Raw genomic sequence first — 22,007 nt, 5'->3', positions numbered from 1 at the left:
TGAAAATCGTCCTGTCATGTGGAGGTTCTTGACTGACGAACTCTACCGCAGCCCGTAAGGCTGCGAGTTCCGCACCAGTTGAAGATGTTGGATAGGTCGTCTTCACTTTCATGAAGATGGATCTGGCTGGTATTACCACAGACACCGCAGAACTGGTCGAGTGAACTTATCCATCTGTGTAAACATGTATGCGATGACTGTGGTAAGAATGCAGGTGATTCAATGTCAGTTGTTTGAGAGCGGGCAGTGATACACCAGCTTTCTTCGTAATGCCAGGAATATAGAGGTGAACCCGAGGTTCATGAAGACTCCATAAGGGTGAGCACTGTCTTGACGCAGAGGGGAACACCGATGGAAGATATGCGCGATGGGCTTCAATGACTTTGGCGAATGCAGTACGCGGCCTAATTATTGGGAGTGTTGCGAGGGGACGACAGGGAACCCGTGTGAGGTGCCGAATATGTGTTCTCATGGTGTCAACAGCAATGCATGTAGTAACAGGATGTTTCCGGCCAACAACAGTTGCTGCTCTTGATGCACATTTAGGCAGTCCGAGGCAGATACGGGAGCTTGCGCTTGCACACTTTGAAGAGTCTTGATAATCTTTCTAATAGAACTGAATATCGGAAGACTGTACCGCATGTAGCCCAGAAATAGGGAACGGTACAGTTGCAGCATAGAGCGCACTGATGAGCCTCAGGACTTTCCCCCGAGGAAGGAGAGGACGTGGACAATCGCAATTAGTCTCTTTTTCATGTCGTAGATATGTGGACTCCACGAGAGGTTCGTGTCGATGACAACACCAAGGAATCTGTGGCTTGTCTCATAAGGAATGGCTTCACCATTGATGCGAATGATGTAACGTTACATTATTTTGGGTGTGAACGCCACAAGTGAACACTTTCCGGTCAAAATGTCCACGCCCTGCAAGCGAAGATAAGATGTAAATATCGATGCCGCCTTTTGAAGTCTTGCACGAACTTCAGGACGAGTCACCCCTGATGCCCAAATACAGATATCATCTGCATATACAGAGATCTGAGCAGATTGTCGCATTACGTCGACCAGGCCGATGAGAGCAAGGTTGAAGAGAACTGGGCTCAGCACTCCACCCTGAGGAACTCCGCGTGAATTTCGGTGTAAGGACGTTGGTCCGTCCGCAGTCAGGCCAAAAAGTACCTCTCTGATAAATAGCTGCGTATCCAGCTGAAAGTGCGACCTCCGATCTCAGCAGCTTCCATTGCGTCCAAAATGGCCTGATGCGTTACGTTGTCGTACGCGCCCTTGATATCCAAAAACAATGCCACGGTCAATCTTTTCAAACTTTTGCTGTGTTGCACCGACGTTACAAGGTCAACCACGTTGTCCATAGAGAGCGGCCCCGTCGGAACCCACGGAACCCAGGCATTAAGGTTGGATAAATCTGATATCGCTCCAAGTACCATTACACGCGTGTGAACAGCATTCTTTCCATGACTTTGCCGACGCAGCTGGCGTGTGCAATTGGACGGTATGATGAAAGGTCGAGCGGTGATTTCCCCGGTTTAAGAAGTGGAACCAGACGACTGGTCTTCCAATCATGAAGAACTATGCCAGCAGTCCATGACTTGTTATAAGCGGCCAAAAGAGCCCGTAGAGGTTCTTGGCCAAGGTTGGCAAGTGCGGAGTACGTTACACCATGGGCCCTGGTGATGATGACCTTCCACAACAAGCCAGCGCAGCATCAAGTTCTTCCATGCAGAATAGTGCATCCATCCTAGAATCCCGTGAAGGTGGAACATTGTTGCAGTGCAGCATTGCGCCTGGATTCGGAGGGCCTGTTATTCTAGCGCAGAAATCTTCGGCTACCTCAATCACACTGCGCCTTTGGTGGAGCGCTACGGATTTGAACGGGTAGCGCTTTTGAGGGGACGTGCGAAGACCCCGAATTACACTCCAAACGCGTCACAAAGGCTTCCGTGGATCAAGTGCTTGGCAAAATGTCCTCCAGCGTTGTGTTTGCAGTGCCTGATTTCTGCGCTGAATATTCTTCTGTATGCGCCTAGCATCTCTTAGGTCTAGGCGCGACTTTGTGCGTTGGTATCTGCGCTCTGCCCTGCGCCGTTGTGATCGCAGTCGCTGCAGTTCGAAGTCAAAATCGGTGTAGTTAGCGAAAGGGTTAAAGGGGCAGGTGGCGTGTTCTATGGTTTCCTTAATTTTATGTTCAAGACCGACAGAGAAGCCCCCTGTGCAAACAGCCTCCATAACAAATTTAAAAACTGTCCAGTCAATGCGCTGCCTACACGTGGCTGGGGAAAATGTGGAATGGCCGGTAATAAACAGATAGGTTGGGATATGGTCGCTGCCATGGGTTCCTAGATCCGAAAATCACCGGAAGTTGTTGGTAAGGCAGTGTGTAACGAGAGTCAAGTCTAAGCAGCTGCCATAAGTCACCCCTCGAATATAGGTCAGACTTCCGTCATTAAGGCACTGGAGGTCATGGTCAGAGGCGAAGGACACAAGTTGTCTTCCCCTAACGTCCATCCTAACGCCTCCCCACATGATGTGATGAGCATTGAAGTCACCCATAATGACCCACGGAGCAGGTGTAGCTCCCATCAAACCACTCAACCTTCTGGCGTCGAAACGACTTGATGGCGCCAAGTACACCGCCAGTAGCGTAAACGTCAGGTCTCGGATCTTCTGTCAGGCAAACGTACTGATTGTCTTCGTTCGGAGGAACTGAATGTTGCACATATGTAAGTTCACGTCGAATGTAGACGATGACTTTGCTGAGATCTGTTGCGCGTGGGTGATGCAAATGCCTCGTAAGCGGATATTCGCAAAATTGCCGAAGTATTCGGTTCACAAATCACAAGAATGGGGAAGTGATTCTCGTAGACGTAGTGCAGTAAATCGGAAATCCGGGACTGGAGTCTGCGAGGATTCCATTGGAAAATGAAAGCTTGTTTGACTTTCTTTTGAAAAGACAGGTCCGAAGGAGCCATGATGCCTTCTACTGTAGAGCCGCAAGAACTAGATGTAGCGCGTCCAGCACTTGAAGTGCGCTATTTGCTGCTGGCGTGCGTAGGCTGGAAAGCAGAGCACGCATGGCATTCATTAGTGACGTTAGCATTGCAATCACTTGCATATCTGGGCCATGGCCTTGCTCGTGATTGTTGGCTGGACCAGTCGTAGGCGCTGCACACTGCCGTGAGTGCGCCAACATCCCTGACACAGTAGGCTTAGAAGGCTTTAGCGGTGGTGGCCAAGTTGCATCTGAGGCAGCAGGTCCAGCCTCACCAAGCGCCAGGCTCCCTTGATTTGGTACGGTTTTTGGTGGAGGCGGACAAGCTGCAGTTGCGTTTGGGGCATTCTTCTCAAATGTGACTGCTTTCTTTGACGACCTTCGGCGGCGCGAACGACGTCGTCGCACCTTTGCGGCGGCTTGTTTGTGCGTAGAATGGACTCGCACCATTTGCTTGAGTACCGCCCGCTCGGTCTTTAGACGGGGGCAGTCTTTCGAGGAAGAGTCATGAGGGCCGTCGCAGTTGGCGCACTTCAAGGTAGTCGCGCGGCAAACGTCACCGCTGTGTGACTCGGAGCATCGCGGGCACTCGATGGAGTTGATGCAGACGCCGCTCACGTCGCCGATCCTCATGCACTTCCTGCATTGAAGTGGCTTAAGCACAAAAGGTCGAACTGGATGACGAAAGTGTCCAACCTTCACGTACGATGGTATGAAGTCACCCTTGAAGGTCAGCTTGATGTATGTAGATCTTCCTAACCGCTGAACTTGAATGATGGAAATGCCGTTGGTTTCCTGCTTAATCAACATGAGTACTTCTGCGTCACAGATGGCGATGTCGACGTTGTAGATTACGCCAGCCGTAATGCCGCTGTCCTGGAGAATAAGGGGCGTACACCTATGTTGCCGAGCTTAGTTATTGCGGTTAAACTCTCTAGTGCACTTCGCTCCACCACATATATGGCAATGACGTTTTTGAACGGGTTTATTCTGACATCTTTAATGCCTCCCGGTACGGGGCTCTCCAGATAAATAGGGATGACTTGCCTATTCAGGATGTTCAAGTTGTCCGTTGAGTTCAACGGCACAAACAAGGCTGTATGCGCCGAGGAACTTCGCGCCGTGACGATCGTTGGCGTTCTTGATGATGACACCGTTGACGTGCTCGATGAGGACGATTCGGCTTGTCTACGCAGTCTGCGCTTGGCCTTCTTACCATCAACCTGTATGAAACCGTCGTCGGCCGAGGAAGAGGAGTCTTCACTTGGCACCGAGTACACAACAGTGTCCTGGCTGCTCAAGTCACTCTAGCGGTGCAGGCGCTTCCCCTGGGTGGTTGCTGCCGACCCACCGGGTTCCATAGAGGCTCAGCAGCCTCCTCTTCCATCGCCGTGGAAAAAAGGGAGCGGCGCCTCCCTGATTATAGCACAAATTACCAAAAAACTGCAGAGACGTGAAGGCAGCGTTCTGATACAGAACAACTTCGTCGTTTTCTCGACTAAGGCTGCCGTTTACACTTCCGTCCACCTCTCCTCTCCGGTGAAACTGTCAATGCGCATGCCCTTAAGCTAGTGTGTGAATTTCTGGGACATTTTTCAGTTGACACTTCTTTTCCTTTACATTTTTCTCAAAATTTATTTACTTATCTAATTCTTTATTTTGAACCTCACCGCTTTGTTTTCTTGGTTTTCCTACCACTCTCTTCAAATTCTTTCAAAATTCAATTTGCGCTTTTTCAAATTTCGCAACTATTTTTGCAAACTGATTGGGCTAAGCCTGGGTGAATTTTTCTCCTGCTTGGATCTGCACCAAACTCTGGCCAGTTCCCCACCGCGGGTATGTGCAATTCCTTCATAGGCAGCTACAAGAACAACGACGGTGGGAAGCCGTGCTGAGAAGGCGTGTAGCAAGTGAAGCCGCAGAGACCGAGGCCCGATACGGTGATGTAGTAGCCGCGACGGCCGGTCATTCCTGAGGACGGAACTACGTGGGTGGTGAGACGAACCATTGAGGACAGCTTGGTATATATTAGACGTGGTGTCACGGACACGCTGGAGGGAACACGACGGACGTACTGGGCGCTTCAGACCTCACTAACGTGAGTGATCCCGAGGAACCATGCTCCAGGGTCGTTGACAACATTTCGCGAGTGGATATTATGCGCTTTGTGGAAGAACTTTGCCATGCGTCATTGGACAATTGCATACCGTGCCGTCTACGTCTCTGGTGTTACCTTTCGGTGTTTTCTGTGCCGCCTTGTTTCCCTCTATACTAAATTTGGAAGTGGCTTAACTTGGCTAACCCTGGAATTCAGCAAAAAGCAAACATGCTTGCTAAGCGTCTGAGGTTCGTCCATGGCAACACCGCGCTACACGCTCGCTACAGCCGTTCTATATATACCCATACGACCACGTGGCTATGACGTGCTAACACATGGTCGTAAGACCTCGCCATCGGATGTCATCACGTGGCTTCACGTCATTCTCCGGCCTACGCGACGACTGCTTTACATAGCGTAGTGAAGCTTTTCGCTTCAATATGCCTTCCCGTGTTATAGCATGTGATTTTACTCTCACCACGGTCAGTGAGGGAACGCCCTTCAGTGCATTACAGTAACGTGACACTTCGTTTTAGGTTTTTCCTCTTCGCTTTCGTTATCTCGGCATGAAGGAATAGAGCACGCCTTAAACATAAGACTGGTTCGTGCCTTGGAATAAAGATGATTTCTGTATTTTCACGTTAGTTTATTATTAATTGTCACACTACTGCTCAGTTACTATAGTGCCCTCTTTGTGTTCGAGAAACTGTTTCTCCTCTCAGCGAAGGAATGCTTTTTATCCAGACAAAACAAATGTGGAATATATATCGCCACGTGGAAAAAGACGCCGCCGTTGACGACCGCTCGGCTTCCGAGAAACCAATTAATCTCGATGAACCCGCGCATTCCAGCTTCCGACAGTAATCAAATAAAACAAAATAAGCGAAGCAGTACTAAGAAGACGGCTGCAGAAAGTCAGAGCGGCGTTTTAAAATACTCCGCTTGGTGGCGCCCAAAGCAGCGGTTTAACAACCCGAGGAAAGCAACTGTCATAAGGCATTTGCCCGCGACTTCTCAGTCGGAAGCAAAGAGAAAAAAAGAAAGCGACACTGTGGGGAAATATGTCTTCTGAAAAATGCGCCATCGCTCGTCGGTATATTGTGTACAGTCTGAGGCAGATGTTTTAGAAAGCTGCTGTGACGGTTAACTTGAAGGTGATCTTCTTGTATCTCTGGCTACGACTGAGCTTCTTCTCGAAGTTTCGCGACACATTGAAGCCATGTCTACTGAAGTGAAGGACCAGGAACAGCCAAAAAAGACAACGGGCTTGCAGCGTTACGGACCAGATAGCGCGCACAGCTGGATGACGGCGGGTAAGCGGTCTTTTTTATTTTTCCGAGAATAACAAAAAACTTGTTCGCGGCACGTCTTAAGCCAAAGAAACACAGACGGGAAGTGATGTCAATGAAAGATATGTAGCAATTGTTTTGACCTTTACGACGAGCAGTCGCTTTTGAAAGCCCTATAAGCACTTGCTTTCATTTGGTTCCTCTAGTCGTTCCGCATGTCGGTGCCTCTGAACCTTACAAAAACAATTTTGCACGTATAGACAAGCGTCAGGCCGTGACGTCAAAGAGATGCGGCTGCGCTGCGTCAGCAGTGAGTGACTTTCGTTGTGTATGCAAAAAGCCAGATCTTCCGCATTGGTTGCGCCACGCTTGCGTGTGTTTGGGCACAATTCCCGGCGTGACGACAAACTGTGGTGCGGTTGGTTGAGCCGCAATGCAGAAGAAAGGAAGCGGCATAAGTTTCCACGAGTTTATTGCGGTCGGATAGGCGCGAAAGCGACGGGCAGGGGCCGACGAGCAAGACAAGTTCTTTGGTTCCGATGACCAAGACAAGATTGATCGGCTTCGATCGCGGCTAATTATTCCCGCCGAGCTCGTGACTAAGTACGGCGAGCTCGTTTCGCCACTGGGTTATTATATTGGGTTTCTGCATTCAAACCCAATAAGTAGGTTTGTGACTTCGCATCTTTGATGTTCGGTCGCTTAATGAACAGTGCAAAAATCAAGTAACGCCTGCAACTCGTTATCATTCGGTCGTGCTCTCATCATAAGTGTAGGCGCGATATGCCATGTGCTTGGGATCGTAAGGTGAACGCAGGGGGCCATTTCCAGATGCTTAACACCCGGATTCCGTCCTGAACATAACTTCGCGCAAAAAAAAAAAGCTGCCGCCAGCCGCCTTTAGCGTTCACACTGTGCCACGCTTGAAGCAGCACCGGACTCAGATAGCAGCATGAACGACGGTTTTTTCTGTTTTCCTTTTCGCGAATTTATCAAGTGTGTCGTTTCAACACCAGTCTAACGACGCTAAGATCTTGAAAAAATCGCAAATTATTGAAGTTTCACATTGTAGGTCGATCAGAACCTGGCGAAGGCAGCAAATTCTACGCCAAAAGCCACTCCGATCAAGCAGAATGCGCGCACACGAATGAATTCTAAAATATGAAGTAAAACTTTACAGCTTAGCAAAGTGAACGTAAATTTTGTTTGGAGCGCCAGGAAAATGTCTATGCATGGGCTCGTGGAGCTCTCAGATCGCATTTGCCTTATTCAAAACAGCTATAGTGTTCATTAATTTTTAATGTCTCCGGAGTGAAGTGGCTAGATGAATATATGAAGGATATTACAAGGTTAGTCGTTTGAGAAAGCTGATTCACGTCGAGCATCACGTCGCCTTATTTTGCACGAGCAATCGGATATGCTTTATCGGTCCTTAAGCTGGGAACTGTGGACTATTAGTTCCTCCCTATACCTCGCGCTTTCACCCGCCGTAGCGCTGCGCTGTAACTTGTCGCCAACCAGGAGCGGAGAAGCACCCGATGCAGCGCTCCGCCTACTAATTCCGTCTGGCGAACCGGCTGAAAAAGTGCAGAACTACTCTCCAAGCATCAACAAAAATGTTTCTAACCACAAGCGACGCGCACGCTTTAAAATATTCGCATTCACCAGCTGGTTTCGAGGGCAGCGTCGCTTGGCGTAATGTAGGCGTTCTTCGTTTTGCCTACACCCCGCGTCGCTGCCGACCGCAGAGTCACCTTTGTTTGCAAACATGACGCTTGTCTATAAGGCATAGGCCTGAAGCTTTGCTTTCACAAAATGTTCGTACAGTGACTAGTGCGTGAGTTGTAGATGAGTGGTCTAAAAATAAGCTTCGGGCCTACAGTCCAGGATTTCTTCACTTTTCTGCACGCTTACTTGGTCCGATACCAGGGGTTCGCCCATGCTTCGTTTAGGACTGTGCTCCCGTAGCGGCGTAGCGCCGTTTCGGGTTTCTGTTGTGGCTCTGCCCGGTAGGAAGCCGCTGCAGCTTACTTGTTCCAATGTGCATTAGAAACCGGAGATAAATCCCGAGAACTTCACTTTTCTTTTGAAATATGAGCACGTTGTCTTGTTTCTGCGATGCAATCAAATACCTGAAGTAATGAATGTCTGCGTGCATCGCAGAGTTCGACGCATAGAGGGAGGAAAAAAAATTATCAAGAGCGATAACCATGACTGCAGTATGTTGCTCTTTTATGTTTATTACTTAGATGGGCCGCGACTACAAATCGTACTCTGAAGTAAAGTTCAATGCAAGAAAGGGAACGGAAACGCAAGGGTGCAGAAATGAAGACGTGAAGAACACTTGTAGTGTAGGAAAGATGTAATTACGAATGTAAAAAGGGCGTGTATTATAGGCATTAGTGCAAGCCCGGTTTACTGATTAATTTTGAGCGAGTATGCGAAATATTACGTGTACATCGCAAGCTACGCTCATTATGTGCGTTCAAACAGACATATGAGAGCGACTAAGTGTGAGGGATTGAGCGCTGCTTGTGTAGATCTACGCTACTTTTTAGATAGTGGGGTGTGGTATCATCAATCCTGAGGTATGTGCCGTCTTGTTCCAAAGCGCCGCCTGGCTAAGCAATAAATCCTACCATGTGGTATATATAACGAGCCTAGCGTTCATAATTTTTGTTCTCTGACAAAAACTATATTGCTCACGCCTTCAATACGTTTAAGTGCAAGGCATGCTGCGCGAACTCTGATGCATTGCCCAACTTAAAATAGTGTCTCAGCACTTTTAAAAAAGCGGACAATCACTAACTAGTGCATTGAATTCTTTAAACTTCCATCGCTGATGACATTGCTTTGCTGAGTCACTCAGGAGATGAGCTTCAAAGCATGATAAATGAGTTATACAGGCAGAGCAGGACGGTAGGTCTTAAAATTAATATGCAGAAAACCAAAGTAATGTTCAAAAGTCTAGCAAGAGAACAGCAGTTCACAATTGGCAGAGAGGTGCTGTAAGTAGTAAAGGAATACGTCTACTTAGGGCAGGTAGCGACCACTAATCCGGATTATGAGAGGGAGATAACTAGAAGAATAAGAATGTGGTGTAGCCCATATGGCAGGTTTTCACAGATAATTAATGGCAGTATAACAATATCTGTCAAAAGAAAATATACAGCAGCGGTTTCTTACCGGTATTTACCTATGGGGCAGAAACGTGGAGGCTAACCAAAAGGGTTATGCTTAAGTTAAGGACAACGCAGCGTGCTACGGAAAGATAAATGATAGGTATAACGTTAAGAGACCGGAAGCGGGCAGAGTGGACGAGGTAACAAACGCGGGTAATTAAGATAACCAGTGGTCCTTAAGGGCAACAGAGTGGGTTCCAAGAGGATTCCAAGAGAAGGCAAGCGTAGCAGGAAGCGCCAGAATGTTAGGTGGGCTGATGAGATTAAGAAGTTTTCGAGGATAACGTAGCGGCAGCTGGCCAAGGAGATGGTTATATGGAGAGACATGGGAGAGGCCTTTGCCTTGCAGTGGGCGTAGTCAGGCTGATGATGATTATAATTTCTTGGAGAAACCTTTTCTGTGTAACAAAGGGTTTTACGCATCAGTAAACTGAGAGCTCGAGATTTTTATTCGGTGAGGGGTACACCTTGCTTAAAATCCTTCGAGGCGATTTCCAAAAGTGTTCTTTGTCTGTGAAGTACTGTATGCGTTGTACATGCAGGTCAGTTGGGCCTTTAGGTGCGTGCTCGCAGTGGCAGCTTGGGTGATGGGTAAACTTTGGATTTAGCGCCACTTGTCCTCAAACGACAAAAGCATGTCGCCAGTCTACACAAGTGCGCTACGACGTGCACAAGAAGCAAGTTTTCCGGTCTTGAATAAATTCTTAAAAAGGCGTGAACGATTCTTAAAACTTGTACAAGAGCATAAAAAAGAGCTGCTGCACAAAGCCAGCACCTTGCTCGCAAGTTTTCTTGAAGCTGTTCGCATCCCTCCCCTGCTTTGTGTATTATGAAATTTCGTGAGGGTATGTAGGGACTCAGTGAAGTTTAGAAATATTGGAACGAAACGCACTAGCTGCTAACACCATGCATAAAAACAGACTCCACCGAGCCCATTTTAAAAGCTGGAGTTGGCACGTAAGTTCCGCCCTAAAGGTATGACGATGTAGAGTAAATGGGTTAATGCCAATATAAATGGAATGAATCGTTCTCTACTTTACATTCATAGGAGTCCTCACACCACTCCTGGCGCAGCGCAGTAGCGGTTAAGTGATGCGCCAGTGCCCTTCTATTGCAGAAGCAGCCACTGGCGGTACTTGTCAGACCCAGGCTGCTGTTCCCGAGCAATCTCTCATGACCAATAATTAATTTAGCTGCCACCTGACACTTTGGGCAATGTGCTCTCCAGTCAGTGGACAGGTTGTGCTGGCGCCAAATGATCACGTGACCTAGGCGGCCCACCTAGGTAGCGTCTCCGGAGATTTTTCGCTCACAACGCCGACGACGCCGGATTTTCCGCAGAACGGGAACTTTAGCGCTATGTCGTTAAAATAGGAGGGTTGTGTTTTCGAGAGTTCGGAGTATTTCTCTTGGACTCTCAGCGTTCTCTGCAGAAGTTGAAGGAGACAAGCATTTCAGGTTGGTCAGGAAGACACGCCAGAATGTGACGGCAGTAAGGCTGTTTCTCTGCGCAACGATAAATGAGTAAAAGGATTCAAAAACGTGATAAAACGAAGCAGAAAACCAAAACTAGAATTGTCTTCAGCTTTAAAACTGGCGCCAAGTATCCGTTATAGTTATTACCGACGACTGGACTAATGACAGGTTGTAAATCTGTTTTGCCCAATCTTAAAGAACTAATTATACCGTGCCTCATTTCAATCAAATGTGACCACAAGCAAAAATGAAAAAAAGGCGCTGAGAAGAAACCTGATGCGCTGCATCAACAGCATTTCGTATTTATCGCGAACTCGAAACTCATTCCTGAAGTACGAATTCACCGCCTCTCACGTTATGTAAGATGTATGGATATTGCGCTCTTTCAATTATTCTACTCGCTACTGTCGTCGTTTTTTATTTTTTCTAAATTTAATTTATTGCCTACTACTAAACTCATCTCCGAGGCTGTTTCAGGATAGGGAAATAAAAAAAAAACTTATAAAGAATAAAGTAACATATGCAAGGCATGCATACATGTAGTTATAAAAATTTCATGCGGCAAAGCAAGTCTTTAAAGACAAACACAAGGAGCAGCAACAGACACATTTGACAGCATTGTCAAAGACGAGTATGTGGATCGCAATCGCCCCACACACGTCACTTGCCGCTTTCTCGTCTTCCTTGTCCGTGACAATATGAAACATTGCCAGACATTAAAAATAACAGGAGCTGAGAGAGAGAATTGGCACAATGGTGAAAACAGGACATTTGCACGGAAACTAAAAGAATGTAAGCCAGAACAAGACTTTGCATTGAGAAACGTTGGATAACTATAAAAGGAAGCCACTGAGAGAGAATTTAAGAACGCATTCATAGTGGAAAAAACCTAAATGTATCATTAGGTCTTAGATTTACTAATAAGGGTTAATAATTTTATGTTCTTATTTAGAGTTGGCGAAAGTGATAAGTAATATTTACTCTTAATTTTTATGGTTCCAGTCAGATAAACTTAAAGCGAGTACACTTTGCACTGAGTAGTGATAGTACTAGGACGGCCTGCCCCTTTTATAAGTTCAAAAAGAAAATCGAGGGGGTGGTTTTTTTTTAAAACGAGTCTTATTGCCTTCCGGGGAACGCCTTATAATGTAGCTATTAAATGGTTAGTGCGTGAACACCAGCATATTATGATTTATTCTACGACCGATCACGCCATAGAGATGTATGCGCAAGCAGTTGGCTGTTACTTGAGGTGAATCTGGTGGAGTGTCTTAAGGAGCAAAGATCGGCATAGGCATTGGTAGTTACGTATGATACATCAAGGTTCAAGGTTCGTTTATTGCATGTTTATGGTACAAGATTAGAAAAACACTGGAATACAGAAGGAGGTCCCAAAGTTAGAGACTTTGGACGGGGCCTCCTGTAAGCACAATTGTAAAAAAGAATTACAGACAGCAGATTAAAAAAAAATCAAGTTCTTGGCATCATTAAAGTGCAATGAGTGAAATACGAGAAATAATGCAAACCCTTATTTAAATGAAAAATGATTGCACACCTAATAGCGTACAGACAAATACAAAACACAAATCATAGAATGATATAAATGACAAAACTAGTACCATTTATCATGTAAAATACTATTAGGGGGATTGTAAAAACTGACGGAGAGCGGATTTAAAGGCACAGATATTAGGTGATTGCTTAATGCTAACTAGCAATGAGTTCCATAATGTGGTGGCAGAGAAACGAACTGTTTCCTTTCCATAATTAGTGTTAGGTTTAGGGAGTAAAAAGTTACTTAGATTAGCAAAACGGGTGTCGTTGCGACGCGGATTTTGGTCACTGCTAGTTAATGAAAAAGGAAGTAGATCTCTAACAGATTTGTACATAAGGGTACATAATTTGTAGTCAATTATTTTGGGCACCGATAAAATATTGTATGATAGGAGCAGACGAGGGGCATTTAGAGAGTAGTGACTATAGGTGATAATTCGAATTGTTTGATTTTCTATTGTTAGCAGAGAAGATAAATGCGAATGATACGTGTTTTCTCAAGATGAAATGCAATACTGAATATAGGAGTGGATGAACGAGTATTAGAGGGAAATGAAGATGGGAACATGGAAAAACGGGCGAACTTTAATTAATACTCTAATACCATACATTCTTGTTACATTTAAAGTAACGCGCGGACTGCCGCGCGTATATCGCTACTTATATCATTAAAAACAACTGCGCCGCTTATAGTGTGCCTTCCGAGACTCCTGAAGTGTCACGCATTCAGTACAGTGTCCTTCCAAATGAGCAAATTGTTGACAGTCGAAGAAATAACCTGTTATCCAGTCAGTAGTCGAGTATGTTCTGCATTTTGTAGACCGGCTTGGGATGGCACACCCGAGCTAGGTCGCTAAGAGATACCGCGTCTCTTAATACAATACGTCGTTCAGTAGGCAGTCGCAGTACGGATTTGTGCACTATTCCCCGCTACAGTAAGAGCTAAGTATTGGAGATTAGTGAGCTAACCCTCCGTTTGTACTAAAAGAGCGTAAGCTGACTGTCAGTTTCATGCTTAGACATTTTAAATAATATTTTCTATTCACGTGAAGTATTTTTCTGAACCATTGGAAAATTATTACTTTGTGTCCTTTGTAAATCAGTTTTTCCTTTTCACGTCTGGTGAACAAGCAAATAACCATATTGGCACAGCGAGCAAGGTACAGGTTTCATGAAAATTTTTCATGCCATGGCGTTTGCATTTGAGAAGTATCATCGAACACATAGGTGCCTATGAAGCCACTGAGATTCCCAGAGTTGCGATTGAGCATTTATTCACCGTCAGAGATTTTGAGCTTCGGGAGGAGCCGTAAAGGTCAGATTCATTCCTCTAAAACAGCCCCTGTGGGCTTGAAACTTCTAGGCAAGCCCCTACTTATTACATACGGAATGTTACGCTCTCTTCTGATGCATGATTTAGGGATGTGATGTTATAAGAGCTTTAGCGTTTTTTGAATCACACGGGCCTCAACTCGCGGTTGTGATGCCATCAAATATGCCTGCGCATATTCTCATCTTTCTTCACACCACAGTCACTCATCACGACCCTCTTTCTTCTCCTGCTCCCCTTCGCCAGTGCAGAGTGGCAGGCCAGATATCAATCCGTCTAATCGACCTCTCTGCCTTCGTTTCATTTAATTTATCCATCCATCCATCCATCCATCCATCCATCCATCCATCCATCCATCCATCCATCCATCCATCCATCCATCCATCCATCCATCCATTCATTCATCCATCCATCCATCCATCCATCCATCCATCCATCCATCCATCCATCCATCCATCCATCCATCCATCCATCCATCCATCCATCCATCCATCCATCCGTCCGTCCGTCCGTCCGTCCGTCCATCCATCCATCCATCCATCCATCCATCCATCCATCCATCCGTCCATCCATCCATCCGTCCGTCCGTCCGTCCGTCCGTCCGTTCGTTCGTCCGTACTGTGTCTGCCGTTCTGTCTCTCTGTCTATCTGTCTATTAGGGCTCTCTTCACACCTGAAACCTGGCGTTGTCCAAGAAGAAATTCGCTGATTGGTCGAGATAGGTCACTCAGCATTGTGACGTCATGCCAACCTTTTCTGATGGGCCTCTGGTTGCTCAAGAGAGCTCTTACGACCTTATGACGTCACAACAACCCCATCGTGACTGGTGGCAACCTGACCACCAGACTCTGTGCAACCTGGCTATCGTGGAAGGTGGGAGTTAAATTAATGGGTGGTTGAGAGAGATCACGTGACCTTGTGACATCATCACAACGCTTTCACTGGGCAACCTAACTGCGATATAATGTGATATATGCAAATGTTGGCACCGTCGCAACATAGCGGATGACTCCTACTGCAGCCAGCGGTCAGAATATGGTGATTGATCAACCGAAAATGGCGATGAAAGTGACGCAAACACACACAGAAGTTGCAACAGAGGCTAATGATATAGACCGCATTACAAACTAAAGAGAAGCGTCCACATAATTTTCTCTTGCGATGTTTGTTGCTTAGTTTGTCTTTTGCTGTCAAAGTGGTAGTTTTACTTGTACTGACAAGTAGTGTTGTTAGTAAATTTTTGTTTGTCCTGCATGCACTTTTTGCTGTTCATTAAAGGTGGGCGTTGTTTATATGCAGTTCTTCTATTTCTGTGCTTCCTAAACTGGACGTCAAGAATATTGGTGAAAGTCAGGTGCCGCGCTTTAGTCAAGCTTTATTTAAGCAGCTTATTTCCAGGGTAACCACACCACAATCGTGACAATTTCAGAAAGAAATGAACTGAATTAAATTGAATTAGCGTACTTTCAGTTTGTTATTTTCTGAAGGCAGTTTGTCGTGCATAGGCCAAATTGTGGGAGAAAAACTGAAAAGGTTATTCCCCCGCAGTCTTCACCGCAAGTACTGTGACTACACGGGCAACTTCTGCATGCGAGAAAGAGCGGAGGTACAAAGCCACTCGTTCACGCGCTTGTCACGCGTTGCCCTCCTGCGGAGGAGCCGTGATCGCTGCAGATCCGCAGCGCGTGCCTCTGCCGGCTCCCTGCCAACAGCTGCTGAAATTGGCGAACCCTTCTCGTTAGACAATTGCTTCTAAAAAAAGAGCTAAAAAGGAATTCCTGCCATCAGCATCGAAACCAGCAAAGACGACCGAACGTGAAAAAATGCTTCCTTAAAAGGGGGGCTAGACGTTTTCACGCTATGCGTGCACCAGTTGCTTTTCCTGAAAGTTCTTGTTCTATCAGCCTTCATTTATCAACCTGATGTTGAATTCGTCCTAATCCCTGGCGCTGACCCGATAATTCGGCTTTTCGGACATGTTCTACAAACATAGACAGACAGCACAGCTCGGAGAAGAAGGGGCAGATGAAATTCCTGCAGATTGGAATCGGCAACAGTGTTAGTCCACTGCGTTTCAGAGAAAATTCTCAACGTGGAAGACGTTTGAAACAAACAGTTTTGTCATTTGTGTCGTTTTGAGCACAATCAAATGCAGCTGAAAAGTAAAAGCTGTACCGCTTTCTGTGTTTAACGGATTGCAATGTTTGTCGTCGTACGCGGCCAGAAACCACGTTGCGCACACTGACGGTTCAAAATCTTTGGCTACTGGGTAACCCATTATTAAGCAAAAAGCCGTTTTATTTTGAAACCTGAATACGGAAGGTCAACGGGACAAACGCTGTTCACGAAAGAAGGCTATCACGAGTCGAGTATCCACCGACTGAATGCATACGCCGCGTAACGTACAGCCCCCGTCAAAAGTACACACTAAAAAAATTCTCACCCATAAGGGTGCAAATCAGCTGTTCCCAGACGAGCACCCGTTTGGGTGGTCAAAAGGGTGCAGAGATCAGCACCCTTCAGGAAGGGTGCACAGCATGAAAGTTTAGAGTGCGCGCATCAATCCAAGGCTTTTCCTTCATGGGTGGATCAATGTGAGGCACCCTTCCAACATGCATTCGTAGAGGTGTTATAGAAAAATACTACGCTTTAATGAGGGTGCAACCATTACATCCTCTAAACTATCATTTAGTGTACCTACCTCAAGGGTGCTGAGCTCTGTGCCCTTTTTTAGCATCCGACAATTGGAAATGGGTGTTCGTCTGGGGACAGCCGATTTACACCCTTATGGTTTAGAAATTCTTTAGTGTGTATACTGCCCAAGAGGATCGTTTCTAAGCTGTTAGCGGGGCTCCCTAGCATATCTAGCGGGGGTGATTGAAGACGCAATGCCATTTTTCTTTCGAGAGGTTACGCTCGTTGAGGATGCATAACCAGGCATGCTGCAGGCTTGGCAAGCAAGCCTCTTCGACCGTATACATTTGACGAGGAGTGTACACAGTTACAACGCTTATGCACTATCCAGCGCATAGTCCTCACAAATCTTCCATCGTCACAGCGACAGACTGTAGTTCACAAGGTGTGAATACCGTAGCACAGAATGCCTTCAGTATCTTATCGCGCTGCGAAAAACGGAGTGTTTGCGCGTATCACAGCCCGGGAAATACGACTGCAATGAAGTGATAACAGCAAACCTTAAACATGCGTATACGGAAATTGATATCGGTGTCAAACTCCGCTGCGTGTTGAAAGCGTTTCATGATGTATGTATATATTTTCCTAGAATGGCGCATGATTGAAAACTGCAGTCCGCATTGAACTGCACTGCACTTCAGGAAAGACATTGTAGAAGAGACCACATCAAAGCAGATAAAGAGGATTGCGCTCAATCTTGAGAAGAAATAAAGAGAGAGAGAGAGAGAGAAAGACGGAAAGGCAGGGAGGTTAACTAGGCAGCGCCCAGTATACTACCCTACACGTGGGAGGGGAACGGAGGGAGAGATAGAAAGGGGAGAGAACAAGGAGAGACGATCAGTTTTGCACATGTCCGTTGGCCGTTACTTGCAGGGTACACAGGGCATACACGGATAGTTCACAATCTTGCACTCGATCCTGAGTCCTTCAAGAACTGGAAAAGTGGCTTCAAAGCTACCCTCTGCGATGAAGGCTTACTCCAAGGACCCAGAATCTTGGCTTCAGTAAGGGGCCGAGGATCTAAACGGCGGAGTGTTGCTGCCGGGAGTGCACGCTCAAAGAAATAAACTTTGTCGAATGAGTGCTTGTCTTAGAGCACTGGGTCTTTAATAAACGGGCGCACTTGAATTCTGCTGCGCTGTGTATGTTTTGCGCCTGAAAATCAGATGTCAGGCTTTCAAATACTTTTGAAGAAGCGGGAAATGTTTACTAATATTTTGTGTATATGTACCGCTGTATAAAATTACTGCACTGATGCATAATACATTATATATGCGCACTGAACTCTACAGAACTACTCAGAGACTACTCCTGACGGTTGCCGCACTCAATGCTTTTACAAAAAAAATGCAGTTTCACAGCTCAGCTCTGTGAGCGTAGACTGAAGCTGCTGTGAGTCTAGTACATAGCTTTGTTTCGGCCTCTGCCAAGTGTTCCCGCCCTTTGTCCTCATCCCCAATGAGCTACTCTCAGCTGCCGGGGAATGGATCTGCCACTCAAGCTACGGCTGCGGGGACTGTTGGGCTTCCACAGCATATCTTTGTTCAGTTCACAGGAGCACTCTCGCTCAGTACCCAGCAGGGAAGCGTATGAGTCCCAAGAAACAGGGACCGGGGTGCGACGAGGCACTTACTCAACTTTATATACACCGGGATATGTTACGACTTTCTATGAAAAATCAATAAGAGCAGTAACTTCTATTTGCATCTTGCAATGTAATTTACTGGATCGCTGTTTTACCATGCAGTTTAAGCTCACTCACAGCGTAGAAATCGAATGGGGCAGCTCCGAATACTGGCAAGCCTAAAGAACAATGCGTTAAGATGCGCCCTGCGCGGGTTTATTTGCATTTGTTTTTGTAAATGGAGACTATAGAGAACAAAGCTGAAATTGTTTATGGCCGTGTTCTTTTGGTGTGAAAAGTGCAAATATTGCAATGGGGTTGAAGCAGATGAAAGAACCTTTGGTTCACAAGAATTTATTTTTGTGTGCGGAAGGGACTAGCTTTCGTTGCTTGTAAAATACAATGCTTGCTGCGCTTAATTAAAGGCCAGACCACGATGCGTGTAGGAGTAGTGGTGGCAGCCGCGATTAGGCTTCGATTCATTACATTGGCAATTACTACGCCTTCATCTTTTATTCTAAGCAAACTGCATCGTCTATACCACTCCCAGAAGCGGAGGAGTGCTAATAATTTCAAAAGCAGCCTTTCTACCACGGGTCTCTCAGTTCGTGGACGTTCATGGAACAGAGTGCCAACCACACTGTCCGATCGAACATTCTACCACCTCAGGCTGCCAAAAATGTTTCACGCTCATCACGAAAACAGCGGTACGCTAGGAAAAAATATTGTACATCACTCCTACTGACACAGCCGAATGGATCACGTGCAGCCACGTTGGCGTGCCGAGTACACGCGCAGACGGTGCAAGAGAGTGGCTCTTTCTAGATACAGACCCCGCGCTTCAAAAGAGAGATGCAGAGACGGCTAAAAAGAAGTGCTGTGTCACTAGGAGCTCAGAAAAATTGGCTTTTCGTAATGTCATTCAGGGTGAGCGCCGCATGAGAGGCAGGACTGAAAGCGCACTTTAAACCGTTTATCCATCAGTTTTTTTACATTAAGATTAACGATCGAAGGCTGCTATTGTCGAAGAACACCCGTGTTTAACCTATTCTAGCGCTGACTTGGAGTCCAATGGAATCATGACGCTATAGTTCGCGCACAAAGGGTCGCTTAAGAGCCATCACAATAGTCGCAGATTGGAAACTGCAAAGGACAGCAACCCGTGAAGCCGACCCGCTCAAGATATACCGAGACTAGGGATCGCAAATGCGACAGTGCATGAGTGCCCAATTATTTTTCGCTGAATCATCAGCGTGTACTTCGCAGACGGTCTCTGTGTTATTTCTTGACATTCCCGAGCAGCAGATATCTTCCTTTCGCATTGGAGGTGAACGGTTTCGAGCGCAGAACCGGGATGACAGGAGACAGTTTGTCTTCGGATGTCTGAAATGCTTTTCGGAATACGTGTTAACATGTTCGCGTCAAACGCTCCTATAAGCTGGAACATGGTCGTTCGGAAACAAACTATTCACCTAATTATAGCATAGCAGAAACCAAATAAAAATCAATTTTTACTTATTTGAATCGTATAGAGGGCTAGAAAATATTGAAAGCAGATGAAAATCGGGAACTATATAGTTACCTGACACAGCTCAAAACCATAGCGCAGCACACGGGCCATTGTTAAAGGGCTGCATTTTCATGGTAAGAAAAAGGCAACGTGTTAACAAGCACATTCCTTAATATATTTCTTCGTTTTTGATGAGCACGTGGCTGTGAAGCAGCGAAGTGAAGGGCATAGACCTCGTGTCTGTACACAGAGCCGTACGGTGTCATTGCACAGGTGCCTGTGCGCTGTCCAGCTTCTTCTCGTCTTGCGCCGTCCGCTCGGGGGGATACGTGTTTGTGGCCATCCAAGCCAACTGGCAGGCCAACCACCGGGACGCAGCATGGCCCGTGCTCATGATGGCAGCCGGCATCCAGGCGTCGGGTGAGAGCGCTATGAAAACGACGCATGGACGGATACAAACAGGCGACTGGACAGCTACTTTCTAGCGCGTGGCATGCTTTAATCTGACCTTTTAGAAACCATGTCCTACTCCGTGACGGGATGGACATCCCACTGTTCTCTCAGTGAGGCGGGGCGCACGCAGTGCACGTATACAAATATAGCGTAAGAGCAAGTAAGAAACAGCGCGTTGAGAGATGAAGGAAGTCACTAACGAAGGCGCTGTCTTTCCTTGCTTTGTGTTGCCTCTGCGATACATCGTATTTACTTCTTCGCCAAGCACAAACGGTCGAAACTTCCACTTTATAGAACTTGTATTACGCCTTGATTCCGGAAAAGCCCTGTAATGTCGTGCATTTATGAAGAGGAGAGTTCATAAGCAAAGCCTGATTGAATGCAGATCATTTCTAAGCGCGTTTTTTTTAGCATATCAAAGAAAACGGGCATGCACATCCCTGAACCTGGCTTCCTAGGCCTATATCGGCAGTCACAAATACTTCTACCACATCTACCTCATTACCTCATCGGAGTTTATGAGTTAGTGCTGGCTTTGTCTCGTTTAACTTTGTAGACTAAAATTAGCCTGCTATGCAGCCAATGTTCCGGTAGCTGTGTAATCCGAAAGACTTCCGCTATAGCTTTAAACAATGCCTGCTTAATTTCTGGCCGATGCTGTGTAGTCAACCTTTCCGAAATTTTTTCTGGTTCGATTACTGAATTATTAGGAAGATTTTCCAGCGCTCATTTTTAGTTCAGGTTCCCCAAACTTAAGTTTTCGACGGTAATCTACAGCATTGTAGCATTTGCTAGCTTAGAAACGAAACCTAAGTTTGTGTTCAATATTCGCTAATTACCGCAATGATGTAGTGAAAAGCTCCGGTTTCTTTTAGATTCTTATTTACCTCTTTTTACCCGTTATTTGCTGCTCACATTTGCTTTCTCGTAAGCAATAGTGAGCTTGGTTATATTGATCATATAGTTCTAATAGCAGTGTAAGTTTGACACCATGTGTCCATCGAGTTCCTGAATGTTGGCATTCATACCACTTCGAGGACAACCCTTCTATTGTTTTTATACTTAATGGCCTAGTTTATATAGTCGGGAACTGTTCAATTTAGTGTCTGCACTAAGCAGCTACCCACACATAAAATACTTTCCTTAATTGAGCTAAGGATTCAGACAAGTTCTTTACATGTTTCATTCACCTGGCGCCAATGTACGCCTTGTCAAATAAATACGTCTATTAGTCCGCGCTTTATTGATCCTGCGCTCATGCTGCACATTTCCCAGACCTATGTGATTTTTTTATTATTCGCGGTTCTTCGATATTTCGAAGACATGTTTCCCTAATGTTAAAAATACTAATTTCCTGTTTGTTCAGCTGGTACTTCATCTCTATCCACTTACAATGGCTTTTCTCCCCTTCTTATTTATGTGGCTAAGAGCGAAGTTGGCACTGGTTCATTTTACCGTCTTTTCTCTCCTTTTGTAAGGATATTTGCCAATCTTGATCTCCCGCCCTGTCCCGGGGGGCTCCACAGTGCCCATCACCTACTGCTATTTCCTCAAATTCGGGATCTCAGCTAAAAAAGACAACTCTGTTCTTGCGAGTCGTCTTCCTACCGTCTGGCCAAGGTCACGTTGAAAATGGGTTTCGTCGTGTACGAAAGCATCCTTATAGGCGGTAAACCTTAACCCACGCTTTAACTTTACACCAGCAAAGTTCATTTCGTTAGCTAGCCTTAGTATTTCCTAGTTAGTTGCATTAACATTTCTTTCTATTCCTTTCCCTTCACGTACCAACT

General features: G+C 46.0%; 1 protein-coding gene across 1 annotated transcript in view; it reads left to right on the top strand.

Moving 5' to 3' along the window:
- Positions 1 to 6,210: 6,210 nt before the first annotated feature.
- Positions 6,211 to 22,007, top strand: part of LOC144119162 (monocarboxylate transporter 14-like) — a 70,881-nt gene continuing 55,084 nt past the window's right edge. Inside the window, exons 1-2 of the mRNA XM_077651860.1 lie at positions 6,211 to 6,418; positions 20,038 to 20,184. Of these exons, the coding sequence (XP_077507986.1) occupies positions 6,325 to 6,418; positions 20,038 to 20,184 (241 nt within the window). The 5' untranslated portion in view covers positions 6,211 to 6,324. The remainder of the gene's footprint in view (positions 6,419 to 20,037; positions 20,185 to 22,007) is intronic.

Source organism: Amblyomma americanum, chromosome 2 (assembly GCF_052857255.1).
Source record: "Amblyomma americanum isolate KBUSLIRL-KWMA chromosome 2, ASM5285725v1, whole genome shotgun sequence".
Classification (NCBI taxonomy): domain Eukaryota; kingdom Metazoa; phylum Arthropoda; class Arachnida; order Ixodida; family Ixodidae; genus Amblyomma; species Amblyomma americanum.
The sequence above is the reverse complement of the archived record's forward strand: the minus strand, read 5'-3'. Positions and strand labels throughout refer to the sequence as shown.